The 17,659-nt window shown below is 48.7% G+C and overlaps 1 protein-coding gene across 1 annotated transcript in view; it reads right to left on the reverse strand.

The window, feature by feature from the left end:
* Positions 1-17,659, reverse strand: part of LOC106586950 (unconventional myosin-X) — a 265,626-nt gene that overhangs the window by 113,950 nt on the left and 134,017 nt on the right. The window contains exons 12-15 of the mRNA XM_082969251.1: positions 4,941-5,087; positions 3,844-3,944; positions 1,235-1,301; positions 959-1,051 (exon numbers count right to left, since the gene is read on the reverse strand). Of these exons, the coding sequence (XP_082825377.1) occupies positions 959-1,051; positions 1,235-1,301; positions 3,844-3,944; positions 4,941-5,087 (408 nt within the window). The remainder of the gene's footprint in view (positions 1-958; positions 1,052-1,234; positions 1,302-3,843; positions 3,945-4,940; positions 5,088-17,659) is intronic.

A 17,659-nucleotide genomic window follows, 5' to 3' on the forward strand; every position in this document is an offset into this window, starting at 1 on the left:
CTCCACTAGTCCTTTTACAGTGATGTATTTACGTGTAGTACCATAATGAAACATGCATCACATATTTTGTACTACAATATTTAATGATTGTACGAACAACTACACAGTGAAACTATCGGTATCTTGTGGGTGTGGCTGATCCAAATTAATGTTTCTATGGTATTTCATGATTAATGAGTTATTTGAACCAATGATTCTGCAAGTGCAAGTTTTCTTTAAAGATATGAATCTACAATTCAATGTTTTGATCAGAGTTTTGAAAAATGAAATTAGTGCCCAAGTGATTGTAAAAAACTGTAGCTGTCCGTGGGCTAGCTAGAGAGGAAAGCATTTCCTTTAGAGCAGAGTGTGTGTGTGTGTGTGTGTGTGTGTGTGTGTGTGTGTGTGTGTGTGTGTGTGTGTGTGTGTGTGTGTGTACATGTGTGTGTCTGTGTGTGTGTGTGTACGTGTGTGTGAGTCTGTGTGTGTGTGTCTGCGTGTGTGTGTGTACATGTGTGTGTGTCTGTCTGTGTGTGTGTGTGTGTGTGTGTGTGTACGTGTGTGCGTGTGTGTGTGTGTGTACGTGTGTGTGTGTGTGTGTGTATGTATGTCTGTGTGTACGTGTGTGTACGTGTGTGTGTGTCTGTGTGTCTGTGTGTGTCTGTGTGTGTGTGTGTCTGCGCGTGTGTGTGTGTGTGTGTCTGTGTGTGTGTGTGTGTGTCTGCGCGTGCGCGTGTGTGTGTGTGTGTGTGTGTGTGTGTGTGTGTGTGTGTGTGTGTGTGTGTGTGTGTGTGTGTGTGTGTGTGTGTGTGTATGTATGTCTGTGTGTACGTGTGTGTGTGTGTGTGTGTGTGTGTGTGTGTGTGTGTGTGTGTGTGTGTGTGTGTGTGTGTGTGTGTATGTATGTCTGTGTGTACGTGTGTGTATGTCTGTGTGTGTATGTCTGTGTGTGTGTGTGTGCGTGTGTGTGTGTACTCACAGCGTGCCTACTGTGTAGTTTCTCTAGCAGGGTGTAGTCGGTGCCTTTAGGGAAGCGACTCTCCTCGTTGATCAGAGCCAACATGCCCAGTTTCTGACGGACAAAAGGAAGAAGGTTAGTCGCTGAGACTAAAACAAGACTATTGTTTCTTCAGCCTCGCACAGTTCACACAGAGAGATAGAGATGGGTGCTGGGTGGCCTTGGTCAGTATAGTAAGGTGGGTGTCTTAGGAGGGGCTTGTCCTACAGTAAGTGTTGGCGTTAGTCTGCTACCTACCTTCTCTATGAGGTCCAGACACTCTGCATTCTCCTTCCAGTCTATAGCTTCCCACTGGATCCCCTCTCTGAGGAAACAACACAACTCAAATATGAACAGTGAGTTAGGGAGACAATGGTTGTATTGTCCACAGGTTCATGTGACGAAATGAGCTGTGACCAGGCTTCTGTCGTCCCATTTAAAACATTTGGCAGCGTGCCTGTACCTCTAGAAAAACATGGAAGAACCCCCAGATAGGAACAAAGATGCTGCTTTGCTGTGTCCCAAATGGCACTCAATTCCCTATATAGTGAGAGCCGTATGGCCGTTTGTTAAAATAGTGCACTACATAGGGAATAAAATGTAATTTGGGACACATACATGTCTGGTAACTAACCTGTTATACCGTCTGGTAACCAACCTGTTATACCGTCTGGTAACCAACCTGTTATACCGTCTGATAACCAACCTGTTATACCGTCTGGTAACCAACCTGTTATACCGTCTGGTAACCAACCTGTTATACCGTCTGGTAACCAACCTGTTATACCGTCTGGTAACCAACCTGTTATACCGTCTGGTAACCAACCTGTTATACCGTCTGGTAACCAACCTGTTATACCGTCTGGTAACCAACCTGTTATACCGTCTGGTAACCAACCTGTTATACCGTCTGATAACCAACCTGTTATACCGTCTGGTAACCAACCTGTTATACCGTCTGGTAACCAACCTGTTATACCGTCTGGTAACCAACCTGTTATACCGTCTGGTAACCAACCTGTTATACCGTCTGATAACCAACCTGTTAACCAACCTGTTATACCGTCTGGTAACCAAACTGTTATACCGTCTGATAACCAACCTGTTATACCGTCTGGTAACCAACCTGTTATACCGTCTGGTAACCAACCTGTTATACCGTCTGGTAACCAACCTGTTATACCGTCTGGTAACCAACCTGTTATACCGTCTGATAACCAACCTGTTATACCGTCTGATAACCAACCTGTTATACCGTCTGATAACCAACCTGTTATACCGTCTGGTAACCAACCTGTTATACCGTCTGGTAACCAACCTGTTATACCGTCTGATAACCAACCTGTTATACCGTCTGGTAACCAACCTGTTATACCGTCTGGTAACCAACCTGTTATACCGTCTGATAACCAACCTGGTAACCAACCTGTTATACCGTCTGGTAACCAACCTGTTATACCGTCTGATAACCAACCTGTTATACCGTCTGGTAACCAACCTGTTATACCGTCTGGTAACCAACCTGTTATACCGTCTGATAACCAACCTGTTATACCGTCTGGTAACCAACCTGTTATACCGTCTGGTAACCAACCTGTTATACCGTCTGGTAACCAACCTGTTATACCGTCTGATAACCAACCTGTTATACCGTCTGGTAACCAACCTGTTATACCGTCTGATAACCAACCTGTTATACCGTCTGGTAACCAACCTGTTATACCGTCTGGTAACCAACCTGTTATACCGTCTGATAACCAACCTGTTATACCGTCTGGTAACCAACCTGTTATACCGTCTGGTAACCAACCTGTTATACCGTCTGGTAACCAACCTGTTATACCGTCTGGTAACCAACCTGTTATACCGTCTGGTAACCAACCTGTTATACCGTCTGATAACCAACCTGTTATACCGTCTGGTAACCAACCTGTTATACCGTCTGGTAACCAACCTGTTATACCGTCTGATAACCAACCTGTTATACCGTCTGATAACCAACCTGTTATACCGTCTGATAACCAACCTGTTATACCGTCTGGTAACCAACCTGTTATACCGTCTGATAACCAACCTGTTATACCGTCTGGTAACCAACCTGTTATACCGTCTGGTAACCAACCTGTTATACCGTCTGATAACCAACCTGTTATACTGTCTGGTAACCAACCTGTTATACCGTCTGATAACCAACCTGTTATACCGTCTGGTAACCAACCTGTTATACCGTCTGGTAACCAACCTGTTATACCGTCTGATAACCAACCTGTTATACCGTCTGATAACCAACCTGTTATACCGTCTGATAACCAACCTGTTATACCGTCTGGTAACCAACCTGTTATACCGTCTGGTAACCAACCTGTTATACCGTCTGATAACCAACCTGTTATACCGTCTGTAACCAACCTGTTATACCGTCTGGTAACCAACCTGTTATACCGTCTGGTAACCAACCTGTTATACCGTCTGGTAACCAACCTGTTATACCGTCTGGTAACCAACCTGTTATACCGTCTGATAACCAACCTGTTATACCGTCTGATAACCAACCTGTTATACCGTCTGATAACCAACCTGTTATACCGTCTGATAACCAACCTGTTATACCGTCTGGTAACCAACCTGTTATACCGTCTGGTAACCAACCTGTTATACCGTCTGATAACCAACCTGGTAACCAACCTGTTATACCGTCTGGTAACCAACCTGTTATACCGTCTGGTAACCAACCTGTTATACCGTCTGGTAACCAACCTGTTATACCGTCTGGTAACCAACCTGTTATACCGTCTGATAACCAACCTGTTATACTCCAGCTGTCCCATTAACCAACCTGTTATACTCCAGCTGTCCCATTAACCAACCTGTTATACTCCAGCTGTTCCAGGGAGAAGATGTGTTTGTTGAAGTATTCCTGGAGCTTCTCGTTGGCGTAGTTGATGTTGAACTGCTCAAACCTGTTCACCTGCAGGAGGAGAAATATATATACTATACCTAGAAATATATATACTATACCTAGAAATATATATACTATACCTAGAAATATATATACTATACCTAGCAGGAAACAGAAATATATACTATAACAATATGCTAACTACCAACTATCCTAGCCTGGTCCCAGATCTATAACAGAACCATACTATCCTAGCCTGGTCCCAGATCTATAACAGAACCATACTATCCTAGCCTGGTCCCAGATCTATAACAGAACCATACTATCCTAGCCTGGTCCCAGATCTATAACAGAACCATACTATCCTAGCCTGGTCCCAGACCTATAACAGAACCATACTATCCTAGCCTGGTCCCAGATCTATAACAGAACCATACTATCCTAGCCTGGTCCCAGATCTATAACAGAACCATACTATCCTAGCCTGGTCCCAGATCTATAACAGAACCATACTATCCTAGCCTGGTCCCAGATCTATAACAGAACCATACTATCCTAGCCTGGTCCCAGACCTATAACGGAACCATACTATCCTAGCCTGGTCCCAGATCTATAACAGAACCATACTATCCTAGCCTGGTCCCAGATCTATAACAGAACCACACTATTATAGCCTGGTCCCAGATCTATAACAGAACCATACTATCCTAGCCTGGTCCCAGATCTATAACAGAACCATACTATCCTAGCCTGGTCCCAGATCTATAACAGAACCATACTATCCTAGCCTGGTCCCAGATCTATAACAGAACCATACTATCCTAGCCTGGTCCCAGATCTATAACAGAACCATACTATCCTAGCCTGGTCCCAGATCTATAACAGAACCACACTATTATAGCCTGGTCCCAGGTCTATAACAGAACCATACTATCCTAGCCTGGACCCAGATCTATAACAGAACCATACTATCCTAGCCTGGTACCAGGCCAGTAACATCACTCAGGCTAATCCAACTTCCTTCAAATGCTGCAGGATCTATTACTTTATAAACACAAACGCTACCTCAAAGTTCTCGAAGCCGAAAATGTCGAGGATGCCGATGGACTTGAAGTTGTCCTTCCCTCTGACCTTCTGGTTGATCCGTGTGATGATCCAGGAGAAAGACTGGGCGTACAACGCCATGGCGACCGAGTCCCGAGAGTCCACCGCCTGTCAATCAAATGATCAGACAATGAAAGGGTTTTAATTAATATACAGGCCAAACCAGACAAGTACAGCTATGTCCCAAACATCGCCCTACTCCCCTTTATAGTGCACTACTTTTGACCAGTGCACTGAATATTAATCCGTCAACAGTGACTCTCTAGGCCCCAGTTAAACCACGTCAGTGACTCTCTAGGCCCCAGTTATACTACGTCAGTGACTCTCTAGGCCCCAGTTAAACTATATCAACAGTGAATCTCTAGGCCCCAGTTAAACTACGTCAGTGACTCTCTAGGCCCCAGTTAAACTACGTCAGTGACTCTCTAGGCCCCAGTTAAACTACGTCAGTGACTCTCTAGGCCCCAGTTAAACTACGTCAGTGACTCTCTAGGCCCCATGTAAACTATATCAACAGTGAATCTCTAGGCCCCAGTTAAACTATGTCAGTGACTCTCTAGGCCCCAGTTAAACAACGTCAACAGTGAATCTCTAGGCCCCAGTTAAACTACATCAGTGACTCTCTAGGCCCCAGTTAAACTACGTCAGTGACTCTCTAGGCCCCAGTTAAACTACGTCAGTGAATCTCTAGGCCCCATTTAAACTATATCAACAGTGACACTCTAGGCCCCAGTTAAACTATGTCAGTGACTCTCTAGGCCCCAGTTAAACTACGTCAGTGACTCTCTAGGCCCCAGTTAAACTACGTCAACAGTGAGTCTCTAGGCCCCAGTTAAACTACGTAAACAGTGAATCTCTAGGCCCCAGTTAAACTACGTCAGTGAGTCTCTAGGCCCCAGTTAAACTACGTCAGTGAATCTCTAGGCCCAAGTTAAACTATATCAACAGTGAATCTCTAGGCCCCAGTTAAACTATGTCAGTGACTCTCTAGGCCCCAGTTAAACTACGTCAGTGAATCTCTAGGCCCCAGTTAAACTATATCAACAGTGAATCTCTAGGCCCCAGTTAAACTATATCAACAGTGAATCTCTAGGCCCCAGTTAAACTACGTCAGTGACTCTCTAGGCCCCAGTTAAACTATATCAACATTGAATCTCTAGGCCCCAGTTAAACTACGTCAGTGAGTCTCTAGGCCCCAGTTAAACTACATCAGTGACTCTCTAGGCCCCAGTTAAACTATATCAACAGTGAATCTCTAGGCCCCAGTTAAACTACGTCAACAGTGAATCTCTAGGCCCCAGTTAAATTGCGTCAGTGAATCTCTAGGCCCCAGTTAAACTACGTCAGTGAATCTCTAGGCCCCAGTTAAACTATATCAACAGTGAATCTCTAGGCCCCATATAAACTATATCAACAGTGAATCTCTAGGCCCCAGTTAAACTACGTCTGTGAATCTCTAGGCCCCAGTTAAACTACATCAGTGACTCTCTAGGCCCCAGTTAAACTACATCAACAATGAATCTCTAGGCCCCAGTTAAACTACGTCAGTGACTCTCTAGGCCCCAGTTAAACTACATCAACAATGAATCTCTAGGCCCCAGTTAAACTACGTCAGTGACTCTCTAGGCCCCAGTTAAACTACATCAACAATGAATCTCTAGGCCCCAGTTAAACTACGTCAGTGACTCTCTAGGCCCCAGTTAAACTATGTCAGTGACTCTCTAGGCCCCAGTTAAACTACGTCAACAGTGAATCTCTAGGCCCCAGTTAAACTATATCAACAGTGAATCTCTAGGCCCCAGTTAAACTACGTCAGTGACTCTCTAGGCCCCAGTTAAACTATGTCAGTGACTCTCTAGGCCCCAGTTAAACTACGTCAACAGTGAATCTCTAGGCCCCAGTTAAACTATATCAACAGTGAATCTCTAGGCCCCAGTTAAACTACATCAGTGACTCTCTAGGCCCCAGTTAAACTACGTCAGTGAATCTCTAGGCCCCAGTTAAACTACGTCAGTGACTCTCTAGGCCCCAGTTAAACTACATCAACAATGAATCTCTAGGCCCCAGTTAAACTACGTCAGTGACTCTCTAGGCCCCAGTTAAACTACGTCAGTGACTCTCTAGGCCCCAGTTAAACTATGTCAGTGACTCTCTAGGCCCCAGTTAAACTACGTCAACAGTGAATCTCTAGGCCCCAGTTAAACTACGTCAGTGAATCTCTAGGCCCCAGTTAAACTACGTCAGTGAATCTCTAGGCCCCAGTTAAACTACGTCAGTGACTCTCTAGGCCCCATTTAAACTACGTCAGTGACTCTCTAGGCCCCAGTTAAACTACATCAACAATGAATCTCTAGGCCCCAGTTAAACTATGTCAGTGACTCTCTAGGCCCCAGTTAAACTACATCAACAGTGAGTCTCTAGGCCCCAGTTAAACTACGTAAACAGTGAATCTCTAGGCCCCAGTTAAACTATGTCAGTGACTCTCTAGGCCCCAGTTAAACTACGTCAGTGACTCTCTAGGCCCCAGTTAAACTACGTCAGTGAGTCTCTAGGCCCCAGTTAAACTACGTCAGTGAATCTCTAGGCCCCAGTTAAACTACGTCAACAGTGAATCTCTAGGCCCCAGTTAAACTACGTCAGTGACTCTCTAGGCCCCAGTTAAACTATATCAACAGTGAATCTCTAGGCCCCAGTTAAACTATATCAGTGAATCTCTAGGCCCCAGTTAAACTACGTCAGTGAATCTCTAGGCCCCAGTTAAACTACGTCAACAGTGAATCTCTAGGCCCCAGTTAAACTACGTCAGTGAATCTCTAGGCCCCAGTTATACTACGTCAGTGAATCTCTAGGCCCCAGTTAAACTACGTCAGTGAATCATGATCAAACAGTCTTCCGGTACAGCTGGTGCCCTCATGCATGTTTCAAGGTTATTTGCCTCGAAGCGAACATAGAAGTAGTTTATCTCGTCCGGTATGCTCGTGTCACTGGACAGCTCTCGGATGTCACGTGATTGTAGCTGGTTGTAGCTTGTCCTATCCGATAACCTGGCACACATTATCCCTATGCTAACAACTTGATGTACAAGTAACCTCCTGGACAGGATGCTAGTCTATTGCAGGGCCACAATGTTGCAGGACTGTAATTCATCTGTGGGAGCAGCAGCCATGTTGAATAGAGAATAGAGCTGGACTGGTGGCTCCAGGAACTCCATCAGAGAGCAGAGGAATGACTGTTTGTCCAGGTTATAACCAGGGATATGGGTTAGGATGGCTGTTTGTCCAGGTTATGACCAGGGATATGGGTTAGGATGGCTGTTTGTCCAGGTTATGACCAGGGATATGGGTTAGACGGTAGGATGGCTGTTTGTCCAGGTTATGACCAGGGATATGGGTTAGGATGGCTGTTTGTCCAGGTTATAACCAGGGATATGGGTTAGGATGGCTGTTTGTCCAGGTTATAACCAGGGATATGGGTTCGGATGGCTGTTTGTCCAGGTTATGACCAGGGATATGGGTTAGACGGTAGGATGGCTGTTTGTCCAGGTTATGACCAGGGATATGGGTTAGACGTTAGGATGGCTGTTTGTCCAGGTTATGACCAGGGATATGGGTTAGGATGGCTGTTTGTCCAGGTTATGACCAGGGATATGGGTTAGACGTTAGGATGGCTGTTTGTCCAGGTTATGACCAGGGATATGGGTTAGACGGTAGGATGGCTGTTTGTCCAGGTTATGACCAGGGATATGGGTTAGGATTGCTGTTTGTCCAGGTTATGACCAGGGATATGGGTTAGACGGTAGGATGGCTGTTTGTCCAGGTTATGACCAGGGATATGGGTTAGACGTTAGGGCCACTGTGTCTGCATCTCAAATGACATTCCCTATATAGTGCACTACTATAGACCAGATCCCTATTCCCTATATAGTGCACTACTTTAGACCAGAGCCCTATTCCCGATATAGTGCACTACTATAGACCAGAGCCCTATTCCCTATATAGTGCACTACTATAGACCAGAGCCCTATTCCCTATATAGTGCACTACTATAGACCAGATCCCTATTCCCGATATAGTGCACTACTATAGACCAGAGCCCTATTCCCTATATAGTACACTACTATAGACCAGAGCCCTATTCCCTATATAGTGCACTACTATAGACCAGAGCCCTAAGGCACCCTATTCCCTATATAGTGCACTACTATAGACCAGAGCCCTATTCCCTATATAGTGCACTACTGTAGACCAGAGCCCTAAGGCACCCTATTCCCTATATAGTGCACTACTATAGACCAGAGCCCTATTCCCTATATAGTGCACTACTATAGACCAGGGCTCATTGACCAGAGGCCAACATGGTCCAAAGTAGTGCACTATATAGGGGATAAGAGAGAGAGAGAGAGAGAGAGAGAGACAGAGACAGAGACAGAGACAGAGACGGAGAGCAGAGACAGAGACGAGAGAGAGGGAGAGGGAGAGGGAGAGGGGAGAGGAGAGGGAGAGGGAGAGGGAGAGAGAGAGAGATACTGGTATAGTCTGGACTGAGCTATTTGTTTGAATCATGAAAAGCTTTCTTACCCTGGCTCTGTCTGCATATTGACATTCCGTGGGCATGAGACTCTTAGTTCCGAAGACGAATAGTTTAACATAATTCAAACCTCAAAGATTTCTATTGGTCTATAGATGCTGGAAAAGACCCGAAAATGCAACAATATATTTAAATATATTTCAAATCTAACCTCTGAACACATCACATTTCTCACATATTCATTCAAATGAGACAGTAGTCTGGACAATTGAAGCCAACGATGAGAATAATTCTGCTTATGTCCCATGTCATTTCCAATTGTGTGTTAGACTGTCCCTAGTAGAGAAGATGTGTTAGACTGTCCCTAGTGGAGAAGATGTGTTACTGTCCCTAGTAGAGAAGATGTGTTACTGTCCCTAGTGGAGAAGATGTGTTACTGTCCCTAGTAGAGAAGATGTGTTAGACTGTCCCTAGTAGAGAAGATGTGTTAGACTGTCCCTAGTGGAGAAGATGTGTTAGACTGTCCCTAGTAGAGAAGATGTGTTACTCTCCCTAGTAGAGAAGATGTGTTAGACTGTCCCTAGTGGAGAAGATGTGTTACTGTCCCTAGTGGAGAAGATGTGTTAGACTGTCCCTAGTGGAGAAGAAGTGTTAGACTGTCCCTAGTAGAGAAGATGTGTTACTGTCCCTAGTAGAGAAGATGTGTTAGACTGTCCCTAGTAGAGAAGATGTGTTACTGTCCCTAGTGGAGAAGATGTGTTAGACTGTCCCTAGTGGAGAAGATGTGTTACTGTCACTAGTAGAGAAGATGTGTTAGACTGTCCCTAGTAGCGAAGATGTGTTAGACTGTCCCTAGTGGAGAAGATGTGTTAGACTGACCCTAGTAGAGAAGATGTGTTACTGTCCCTAGTGAGAGAAGATGTGTAAGCCTGTCCCTACTAGAGAAGATGTGTTACTGTCCCTTGTAGAGAAGATGTGTTAGACTGTCCCAAGTGGAGAAGATGTGTTAGACTGTCCCTAGTAGAGAAGATGTGTTACTGTCCCCTAGTGGAGAAGATGTGTTACTGTCCCTAGTAGCGAAGACGTGTTAGACTGTCCCTAGTAGAGAAGATGTGCTAGACTGTCCCTAGTGGAGAAGATGTGTTACAGTCCCTAGTAGAGAAGATGTGCTACTGTCATTAGTGGAGAAGATGTGTTACTGTCCCTAGAAGAGAAGACGTGTTAGACTGTCCCTAGTGGAGAAGACGAGATACAGTCCCTAGCAGAGAAAATGTGTTACTGTCCCTAGTGGAGAAGATGAGTTACTGTCCCTAGTAGAGAAGATGTGTTACTGTCCCTAGTAGAGAAGATGTGTTACTGTCCCTAGTAGAGAAGATATGTTACTGTCCCTAGTAGAGAAGATGTGTTAATGTCCCTAGTGGAGAAGATGTGTTAGACTGTCCCTAGTGGAGAAGATGTGTTACTGTCCCTAGTAGAGAAGATGTGTAAGACTGTCCCTAGTGGAGAAGATGTGTTACTGTCCCTAGTAGAGAAGATGTGTTACTGTCCCTAGTGGAGAAGATGTGTTACTGTCCCTAGTAGAGAAGATGTGTTACTGTCCCTAGTGGAGAAGATGTGTTACTGTCCCTAGTGGAGAAGATGTGTTAGACTGTCCCTAGTGGAGAAGATGTGTTAGACTGTCCCTAGTGGAGAAGATGTGTTACTGTCCCTAGTGGAGAAGATGTGTTAGACTGTCCCTAGTGGAGAAGATGTGTTAGACTGTCCCTAGTGGAGAAGATGTGTTACTGTCCCTAGTAGAGAAGATGTGTTAGACTGTCCCTAGTAGAGAAGATGTATTACTGTCCCTTGTAGAGAAGATGTGTTACTGTCCCTAGTAGAGAAGATGTGTTACTGTCCCTAGTGGAGAAGATGTGTTACTGTCCCTAGTGGAGAAGTTGTGTTACTGTCCCTAGTGGAGAAGATGTGTTACTGTCCCTAGTAGAGAAGATGTGTTACTGTCCCTAGTAGAGAAGATGTGTTACTGTCCCTAGTAGAGAAGATGTGTTACTGTCCCTAGTGGAGAAGATGTGTTACTGTCCATAGTGGAGAAGATGTGTTACTGTCCCTAGTGGAGAAGATGTGTTACTGACCCTAGTAGAGAAGATGTGTTAGACTGTCCCTAGTAGAGAAGATGTGTTACTGTCCCTTGTAGAGAAGATGTGTTAGACTGTCCCTAGTGGAGAAGATGTGTTAGACTGTCCCTAGTGGAGAAGATGTGTTAGACTGTCCCTAGTGGAGAAGATGTTAGACTGTCCCTAGTGGAGAAGATGTGTTAGACTGTCCTTAGTGGAGAAGATGTGTTAGACTGTCCCTAGTAGAGAAGATGTGTTAGACTGTCCCTAGTAGAGAAGATGTGTTAGACTGTCCCTAGTAGAGAAGATGTGTTACTGTCCCTTGTAGAGAAGATGTGTTAGACTGTCCCTAGTGGAGAAGATGTGTTAGACTGTCCCTAGTAGAGAAGATGTGTTACTGTCCCTAGTAGAGAAGATGTGTTAGACTGTCCCTAGTAGAGAAGATGTATTACTGTCCCTTGTAGAGAAGATGTGTTACTGTCCCTAGTGGAGAAGATGTGTTACTGCCCCTAGTGTAGAAGATGTGTTACTGCCCCTAGTGTAGAAGATGTGTTACTGTAGGTCAGTCTGAGCCTCTATTGTGTTACTGACGGAGATCATTATCACTGGGTTTTATTGTTAGGAATTGGAAAGAAAGAACAAGAAATGGTGCAAAGTCACGCAAGGGATTTAGAGAGAGAGAGGCAGGCATGGGGGATAGAGAGAGAGAGGCAGGCATGGGGGGTAGAGAGAGAGAGGCAGGCATGGGGGGTAGAGAGAGAGAGGCAGGCATGGGGGGTAGAGAGAGAGAGGCAGGCATGGGGGATAGAGAGAGAGAGGCAGGCATGGGGGTAGAGAGAGAGAGGCAGGCATGGGGGGTAGAGAGAGAGAGGCAGGCATGGGGGGTAGAGAGAGAGAGGCAGGCATGGGGGGTAGAGAGAGAGAGGCAGGCATGGGGGGTAGAGAGAGAGAGGCAGGCATGGGGGGTAGAGAGAGAGAGGCAGGCATGGGGGGTAGAGAGAGAGAGGCAGGCATGGGGGTAGAGAGAGAGAGGCAGGCATGGGGGATAGAGAGAGAGAGGCAGGCATGGGGGGTAGAGAGAGAGAGGCAGGCATGGGGGGTAGAGAGAGAGAGGCAGGCATGGGGGGTAGAGAGAGAGAGGCAGGCATGGGGGGTAGAGAGAGAGAGGCAGGCATGGGGGGTAGAGAGAGAGAGGCAGGCATGGGGGGTAGAGAGAGAGAGGCAGGCATGGGGGGCAGAGAGAGAGAGGCAGGCATGGGGGGTAGAGAGAGAGAGGCAGGCATGGGGGGTAGAGAGAGAGAGGCAGGCATGGGGGGTAGAGAGAGAGAGGCAGGCATGGGGGGTAGAGAGAGAGAGGCAGGCATGGGGGGTAGAGAGAGAGAGGCAGGCATGGGGGGTAGAGAGAGAGAGGCAGGCATGGGGGGTAGAGAGAGAGAGGCAGGCATGGGGGTAGAGAGAGAGAGGCAGGCATGGGGGGTAGAGAGAGAGAGGCAGGCATGGGGGGTAGAGAGAGAGAGGCAGGCATGGGGGATAGAGAGAGAGAGGCAGGCATGGGGGGTAGAGAGAGAGAGGCAGGCATGGGGGGTAGAGAGAGAGAGGCAGGCATGGGGGGTAGAGAGAGAGAGGCAGGCATGGGGGGTAGAGAGAGAGAGGCAGGCATGGGGGTAGAGAGAGAGAGGCAGGCATGGGGGGTAGAGAGAGAGAGGCAGGCATGGGGGGTAGAGAGAGAGAGGCAGGCATGGGGGGTAGAGAGAGAGAGGCAGGCATGGGGGGTAGAGAGAGAGAGAGGCAGGCATGGGGGGTAGAGAGAGAGAGGCAGGCATGGGGGGTAGAGAGAGAGAGGCAGGCATGGGGGTAGAGAGAGAGAGGCAGGCATGGGGGATAGAGAGAGAGAGGCAGGCATGGGGGGTAGAGAGAGAGGCAGGCATGGGGGGTAGAGAGAGAGAGGCAGGCATGGGGGGTAGAGAGAGAGAGGCAGGCATGGGGGGTAGAGAGAGAGAGAGGCAGGCATGGGGGGTAGAGAGAGAGAGGCAGGCATGGGGGGTAGAGAGAGAGAGGCAGGCATGGGGGGTAGAGAGAGAGAGGCAGGCATGGGGGGTGAGAGAGAGAGGCAGGCATGGGGGGTAGAGAGAGAGGCAGGCATGGGGGTAGAGAGAGAGAGGCAGGCATGGGGGATAGAGAGAGAGAGGCAGGCATGGGGGGTAGAGAGAGAGAGGCAGGCATGGGGGGTAGAGAGAGAGAGGCAGGCATGGGGGGTAGAGAGAGAGAGGCAGGCATGGGGGGTAGAGAGAGAGAGGCAGGCATGGGGGGTAGAGAGAGAGAGGCAGGCATGGGGGGTAGAGAGAGAGAGGCAGGCATGGGGGTAGAGAGAGAGAGGCAGGCATGGGGGATAGAGAGAGAGAGGCAGGCATGGGGGGTAGAGAGAGAGAGGCAGGCATGGGGGGTAGAGAGAGAGAGGCAGGCATGGGGGGTAGAGAGAGAGAGGCAGGCATGGGGGGTAGAGAGAGAGAGGCAGGCATGGGGGACAGAGAGAAAGGCAGGCATGGGGGACAGAGAGAGAGGGAGGCAGGCATGGGGGAGAGAGAGAGAGGCAGGCATGGAGGATAGAGAGAGAGGCAGGCATGGGGGGTAGAGAGAGAGAGGCAGGCATGGGGTGTAGAGAGAGAGAGGCAGGCATGGGGGACAGAGAGAGAGAGGCAGGCATAGGGAACAGAGAGAGAGAGGCAGGCATGGGGGACAGAGAGAAAGGCAGGCATGGGGGACAGAGAGAGAGGGAGGCAGGCATGGGGGAGAGAGAGAGAGGCAGGCATGGAGGATAGAGAGAGAGGCAGGCATGGGGGAGAGAGAGAGAGGCAGGCATGGAGGATAGAGAGAGAGGCAGGCATGGAGGATAGAGAGAGAGAGGCAGGCATGGGGGGTAGAGAGAGAGAGGCAGGCATGGGGGGTAGAGAGAGAGAGGCAGGCATGGGGAGTAGAGAGAGAGAGGCAGGCATGGGGGGTAGAGAGAGAGAGGCAGGCATGGGGGTAGAGAGAGAGAGGCAGGCATGGGGGGTAGAGAGAGAGAGGCAGGCATGGGGGGCAGAGAGAGAGAGGCAGGCATGGGGGGTAGAGAGAGAGAGGCAGGCATGGGGGGTAGAGAGAGAGAGGCAGGCATGGGGGGTAGAGAGAGAGAGGCAGGCATGGGGGGTAGAGAGAGAGAGGCAGGCATGGGGGATAGAGAGAGAGAGGCAGGCATGGGGGATAGAGAGAGAGAGGCAGGCATGGGGGGTAGAGAGAGAGAGGCAGGCATGGGGATAGAGAGAGAGAGGCAGGCATGGGGGGTAGAGAGAGAGAGGCAGGCATGGGGGGTAGAGAGAGAGAGGCAGGCATGGGGGATAGAGAGAGAGAGGCAGGCATGGGGGGTAGAGAGAGAGAGGCAGGCATGGGGGATAGAGAGAGAGAGAGAGGCAGGCATGGGGGACAGAGAGAGAGAGGCAGGCATGGGGGACAGAGAGAGAGGCAGGCATGGGGAACAGAGAGAAAGGCAGGCATGGGGGACAGAGAGAGAGGGAGGCAGGCATAGGGAACAAAGAGAGAGAGGCAGGCATGGGGGAGAGAGAGAGAGGCAGGCATGGAGGATAGAGAGAGAGGCAGGCATGGGGGAGAGAGAGAGAGGCAGGCATGGAGGATAGAGAGAGAGGCAGGCATGGAGGATAGAGAGAGAGAGGCAGGCATGGAGGATAGAGAGAGAGAGGCAGGCATGGGGGGTAGAGAGAGAGAGGCAGGCATGGGGGGTAGAGAGAGAGAGGCAGGCATGGAGGGTAGAGAGAGAGAGGCAGGCATGGGGGATAGAGAGAGAGGCAGGCATGGGGGTAGAGAGAGAGAGGCAGGCATGGGGGACAGAGAGAGAGAGGCAGGCATAGGGAACAGAGAGAGAGAGGCAGGCATGGGGGAGAGAGAGAGAGAGGCAGGCATGGGGGACAGAGAGAGAGAGGCAGGCATGGGGGACAGAGAGAGAGAGGCAAGGCATGGGGAACAGAGAGAAAGGCAGGCATGGGGGACAGAGAGAGAGGGAGGCAGGCATAGGGAACAAAGAGAGAGAGGCAGGCATGGGGGAGAGAGAGAGAGGCAGGCATGGAGGATAGAGAGAGAGGCAGGCATGGGGGATAGAGAGAGAGAGGCAGGCATGGGGATAGAGAGAGAGAGGCAGGCATGGGGGATAGAGAGAGAGAGGCAGGCATGGGGATAGAGAGAGAGAGGCAGGCATGGGGGATAGAGAGAGAGAGGCAGGCATGGAGGATAGAGAGAGAGGCAGGCATGGGGGAGAGAGAGAGAGGCAGGCATGGAGGATAGAGAGAGAGGCAGGCATGGGGGACAGAGAGAGAGGGAGGCAGGCATAGGGAACAAAGAGAGAGAGGCAGGCATGGGGGAGAGAGAGAGAGAGGCAGGCATGGAGGAGAGAGAGAGAGAGGCAGGCATGGAGGAGAGAGAGAGAGAGGCAGGCATGGAGGAGAGAGAGAGAGGCAGGCATGGGGGGTAGAGAGAGAGGCAGGCATGGGGGAGAGAGAGAGAGAGGCAGGCATGGAGGATAGAGAGAGAGAGGCAGGCATGGGGGAGAGAGAGAGAGAGGTTGTTTTCCTTTCCCATTGTCCTTTCCAGCATGGTTCCAGCAAGGCCAATACAGTACAGTAAGTAGCCTACAGTACTGCTGCCAAGGGATGAGCTGTAGGTGTACAGTCGTGGCCAAAAGTTTTGAGAATGACACAAATATTAATTTTTACAAAGTCTGCTGCCTCAGTTTGTATGATGGCAATTTGCATATACTCCAGCATGTTATGAAGAGTGATCAGATGAATTGCAATTCATTGCAAAGTCCCTCTTTGCCATGCAAATGAACTGAATCCCCCCCAAAAACATTTCCACTGCATTTCAGCCCTGCCACAAAAGGACCAGCGATGTCAGTGATTCTCTCGTTAACACAGGTGTGAGTGCTGACGAGGACAAGGCTGGAGATCACTCTGTCATGCTGATTGAGTTCGAATAACAGACTGGACGCTTCAAAAGGAGGGTGGTGCTTGGAATCATTGTTCTTCCTCTGTCAACCATGGTTACCTGCAAGGAAACACGTGCCGTCATCATTGCTTTGCACAAAAAGAGCTTCACAGGCAAGGATATTGCTGCCAGTAAGATTGCACCTGAATCAACCATTTATTGGATTATCAAGAACTTCAAGGAGAGCGGTTCAATTATTGTGAAGAAGGCTTCAGGGCGCAAAGAAAGTCCAGCAAGCGCCAGGACCGTCTCCTAAAGTTGATTCAGCTGCGGGATCGGGGCACCACCAGTACAGAGCTTGCTCAGGAATGGCAGCAGGCAGGTGTGAGTGCATCTGCACGCACCGTGAGACGAAGACTTTTGGAGGATGGGAAGCAAAGAAGCCACTTCTCTCTCTAGGAAAAACAGGGACAGACTGATATTCTGCACAAGTTAGAGGGATTGGACTGCTGAGGACTGGGGTAAAGTCATTTCCTCTGATGAATCCCCTTTCCGATTGTTTGGGGCATCCGGAAAAAAGCTTGTCCGGAGAAGACAAGGTGAGCGCTACCATCAGTCCTGTGTCATGCCAACAGTAAAGCATCCTGAGACCATTCATGTGTGGGGTTGCTTCTCAGCCAAGGGAGTGGGCTCACTCACAATTTGGCCTAAGAACACAGCCATGAATAAAGAATGGTACCAACGCATCCTCCGAGAGCAACTTCTCCCAACCATCCAGGAACAGTTTGGTGACGAACAATGCCTTTTCCAGCATGATGGAGCACCTTGCCATAACTAAGTGGCTCGGGGAACAAAACATCGATATTTTGGGTCCATGGCCAGGAAACTCCCCAGACCTTAATCCCATTGAGAAGTTGTGGTCAATCCTCAAGAGGCGGGTGGACAAACAAAAACCCACAAATTCGAACAAACTCCAAGCATTGATTATGCAAGAATGGGCTGCCATCAGTCAGGATGTGGCCCAGAAGTTAATTGACAGCATGCCAGGGCGGATTGCAGAGGTCTTGAAAA

Source organism: Salmo salar, chromosome 25, assembly GCF_965601325.2.
Source record: "Salmo salar chromosome 25, fSalSal1, whole genome shotgun sequence".
NCBI lineage: Eukaryota > Metazoa > Chordata > Actinopteri > Salmoniformes > Salmonidae > Salmo > Salmo salar.